At 34.4% G+C, this 3,798-nt stretch overlaps 1 protein-coding gene across 1 annotated transcript in view; it reads left to right on the forward strand.

Moving 5' to 3' along the window:
• LSM8 (LSM8 homolog, U6 small nuclear RNA associated) overlaps positions 1-3,276 on the forward strand; it is a gene marked incomplete at its 5' end in the record, with an annotated part of 9,574 nt that extends 6,298 nt beyond the window's left edge. The window contains 2 exons of the mRNA XM_034645640.1: positions 605-732; positions 3,028-3,276. Coding sequence (XP_034501531.1) covers positions 605-732; positions 3,028-3,118 — 219 coding nt within the window. The remainder of the gene's footprint in view (positions 1-604; positions 733-3,027) is intronic.
• Positions 3,277-3,798: the final 522 nt, after the last annotated feature.

Genomic DNA, 3,798 nt, shown 5'->3' on the forward strand with positions numbered 1-3,798 from the left:
TTTTTAATTTCTGTCAGATTCGCTCTCATTTCTGCCCTTAGGGATTCTATATTCTCAGCAACGCTTTCTCTGATGCTTTTTTCAAGTTTACTCATCATCTTGACCATTGTTGCTCTGAATTCCATTTCTGATAATTGGGTCATTTCTGATAATTGAGATACATCCATATGTATTAATTCTGTGGCAGAGGTCACAGACTCATTATCTTTTCTTTGCTGGGGGGGACTTCTCCTTCTTGTCATTCTGATGAGGAGAGATTGCGGGGTTGTCCAGAGCCCAANCCAGAGCCCAAGTTGTTGACTGGGACCCAGGCCGTGCGCCCTCATTTTATAGAGATCTTAGGGATGTGGGCTTCTTCCTTAAAGATTTTATTTATTTATTTGAGAGAGAGAGAGAGAGAGACAGTCAGCAAGAAAGGGAACCCAAGCAGGGGAGTGGGAGAGGAAGATGCAGGTAAAAGAAGCTACTTCTAAAATAATTACTTAAAAATAAAAAGTAAGTACTCTGTTGGTATACATGGCAAGTAAAGTTTTTGCATCATTGAATTTACACATTCAGGTAAACCAGAGTATTTGTCTTTTTCTCTTGAATGTTTTCTTTACAGGGAACACTGAAAGGGTTTGACCAGACCATTAATTTGATTTTGGATGAAAGCCATGAACGAGTGTTCAGCTCTTCACAGGGAGTAGAACAAGTGGTGCTAGGGTTATACATCGTAAGAGGTGACAATGTGTAAGTGAAATATGCCCTTTTTTTAAGGCAGTTTAAATATTCACAAGTGTGTACTGCTTACTATATGGAAAAAACCTTTTTATCCACTGAGAGTGGTCCATATTTCTAATAGTTAAGTGGCCTACATAGGGTCCAGAAAGGGCCTTCTCCCTTATACTGAATACTTCATTAGAGAGGCTTTTTAAAATATTCTTCCAAAATACTCCTAATTTTGGAGCAGCATAAATACACTCCTAGGGTCTAAGGCTAGGGTTTGAAGATGTCTTCAAAATCTTTTGGGTGAACAATTTTAAATAATTCATGTTCTATAAGTGTTGAATTTACAAATAAGTATTTATCTGTTACTTTAGTTTTTAGTATAGTTGGAACACTTAAGATGACCCATGTTTATGCTGTAAAGTTAGTGAATTTGTAACATTGATATGGCAGTTTGGGAAGACATTTTTTGGTAGCAATTTAAGAAAAGTCTGCCAACAGTATAGAGTAATACTGTCCAATAGAACTTGTGGTGATGATGGAAATGAGTATCTATATTGTCCACTATGGTAAGGTACTAGCTGCACATGGCTATTGAGTGCGTGAAAAAAGGTGTGACTAAGGAATTGAATTTTAAATTTAATTTAATTACTTTTAATAGTCCCATGTGGCTAGTGTAGTTAGAGAGGCTAGAAGATTGTTGAATCAATTTTCTAGGGAGTATAGAATTAAAACATAGCTGTAAGGCAGCAAAAGATCTATTACACATCTCACATTATTTTGGAAGACAAATAGAGTATAGAAGATGAAAGAATATTCATTTAAATTATTTATCTTAAGAAAATCACCTTTAGATGGATAAATTATTTGATCTTTAATCAAAAAATCAGGGGTTTATAAGATACTCTAATGAGGTGAATTTTAGGTGTGAAGTTACAAAGTGAGCTGTAAAAACAAGAGAAAGACAAAGCACTTTGTAGGGACCAGTTCCCCTGACCAGAATAATAGTGATGATTTGTATTGGGTTTCTGCCTAATAATTGATTTTAAGAAGCTTTCTCCTACTTTGATTTGAAAAAATTAAAAAAACTTTTTTTTTGGAACTTCAATTTAAAAAATTTTAAAACTTGTTATAGATTCAGTGCTGTGCTGGAGCCAGTTTGACTGGCTCATGGAAGCAGATTGTTATATTTTCAGGAATTTTGCAAACTGGTTGATTGATGTCTTGTTGGTGGTAGCTTGAAATTGACCATAGTGGGAGTATTTGCACTGTGGATATGAGTAAACACTGCAGAGCTGCCTCCCCCTTTTCCTTTGGAGAGCCAGTTTTAAAACATGTATCAGCACTTTGCTGTCTTCCATAAGGATTTTAAATGATACTAAAATTTTTAAGGTGGAATCGAGATCTTTGATTTGTTTTATATTGGGAAAATGTAATATATTTTCCCAGAGTTTGGTACTTCTTATTTATTAGAGAGCTAGAGACCTTTATATAGTTTAAAGCACACTTGGGCAAATTCGGTATTATAAGTATTCACCTGTAGAATTTACTCTTATTAAAACCAAACTAATTTAAACAACCAGTTTTTTATGGAATAATGTTTTATACATGTCCCATGGTGTGGCTCTAACAATGAGTGTATCCAGCTGGAGAGCCATGGCTTGGTACCTAGCATGGTATTAATGAAATTAATGTTAATATATGTTATGGTAGTGTTGAATCAAAGAAAGTTTGCTGGCTTTAACCTTAGCCAATCACATAAAAAAATCATTTGCTGTGATACCTGAGTACCTTTTCCTACCATTATCTTTATATGTGAAGAACTGTACTTTTTGGTCTTGGATTTAAATTGAATGAACTGAGAAATCCTGAAAAGGAAACTAATGGATGTTACATATATATATGTGTGTATGTATACTGATGGATTTAGTTCTTTGAAGTTACTCAAATAGTAGACACTTTTATTTGCTTTATTTGTAGTGATTTTGTGATCAACCCCAACACAGTCCCTGGATTGAGTTATTGAGTTGAAATCATAAGATTGGAATTTGTGGGGTTTTGTACCATGTCTATTTGTGTCTTTTTCCTTTAAAGACTCATGATCCAATCACACTGTATGCAGTCTGTCCTTTAATACTGGCTTCTGTAATGATAGTGCCTTCAGAGTACTTCTTGAAGTAATTTGTAACTTAAATGTGCAATTCACTACTTCATGAAAATATTTGCTTTTCACCTTAAGTAGTTTTTACTGTGTCCTTGTAGTTTTATTTAGAAATAAGATTGTTTTAACTGATTTTTTTTCTCCTTAAATAACTACAGTGCAGTCATTGGAGAAATTGATGAAGAGACAGATTCTGCACTTGATTTGGGGAATATTCGAGCAGAACCTCTAAACTCTGTAGCACACTGAGGAAGAATTACATACATTGGACATCTGTAAATCTTTGTATAGAAACTGATTATTCTGAGGATGATGTATGGAATTTTTATGAATGTGTAATTGTGGACTTTTGACTCCATATTGATTCATTGTAATATGATATGTAAATTAAAATATTTCTACATTTACTTGAAAAACTTTTTTCTTCCCCTAAATCATAGTTTTGGTAGCTTGGTCTTATTTTTCTCTTAAATAGTATGAAAATCTAATGTTTACTTTGAGAACTTTTAGAACAAATATTTCATATTTTAATACTTATGGAAAATTAGTTAAAAAGAGAAATTTGTGTGCTATGTAAATCAAGCATACAAATACCATCAGTAGTGCAGGATACATGTGTTTCCCCATTTTTAAGTAAGTCACAGAAAGGTAAATCTTGTAATAGGAACCATCCCCGTTTATCACACGGCCCTGGTGGTTGGTTCCTCTCTAGCACCTTAGAAGTGTAGGTAAAAATGTGTTTGGTTGAGAAAAGGAAAAATGCTAACAAAGTTGCATATTATCTGAAAAAATGGATTCCATATAGTCTTAAAAGCCATCTTAGCTTTTAATCTTAAAAATTGGGAAGTTTCAGGGGCGCCTGGGTGGCACAGCGGTTAAGCGTCTGCCTTCGGCTCAGGGTGTGATCCCGGCGTTATGGGATCGAGCCC

The sequence above is a fragment of the Ailuropoda melanoleuca genome, chromosome 1 (genome assembly GCF_002007445.2).
Source record: "Ailuropoda melanoleuca isolate Jingjing chromosome 1, ASM200744v2, whole genome shotgun sequence".
Lineage (NCBI taxonomy): Eukaryota > Metazoa > Chordata > Mammalia > Carnivora > Ursidae > Ailuropoda > Ailuropoda melanoleuca.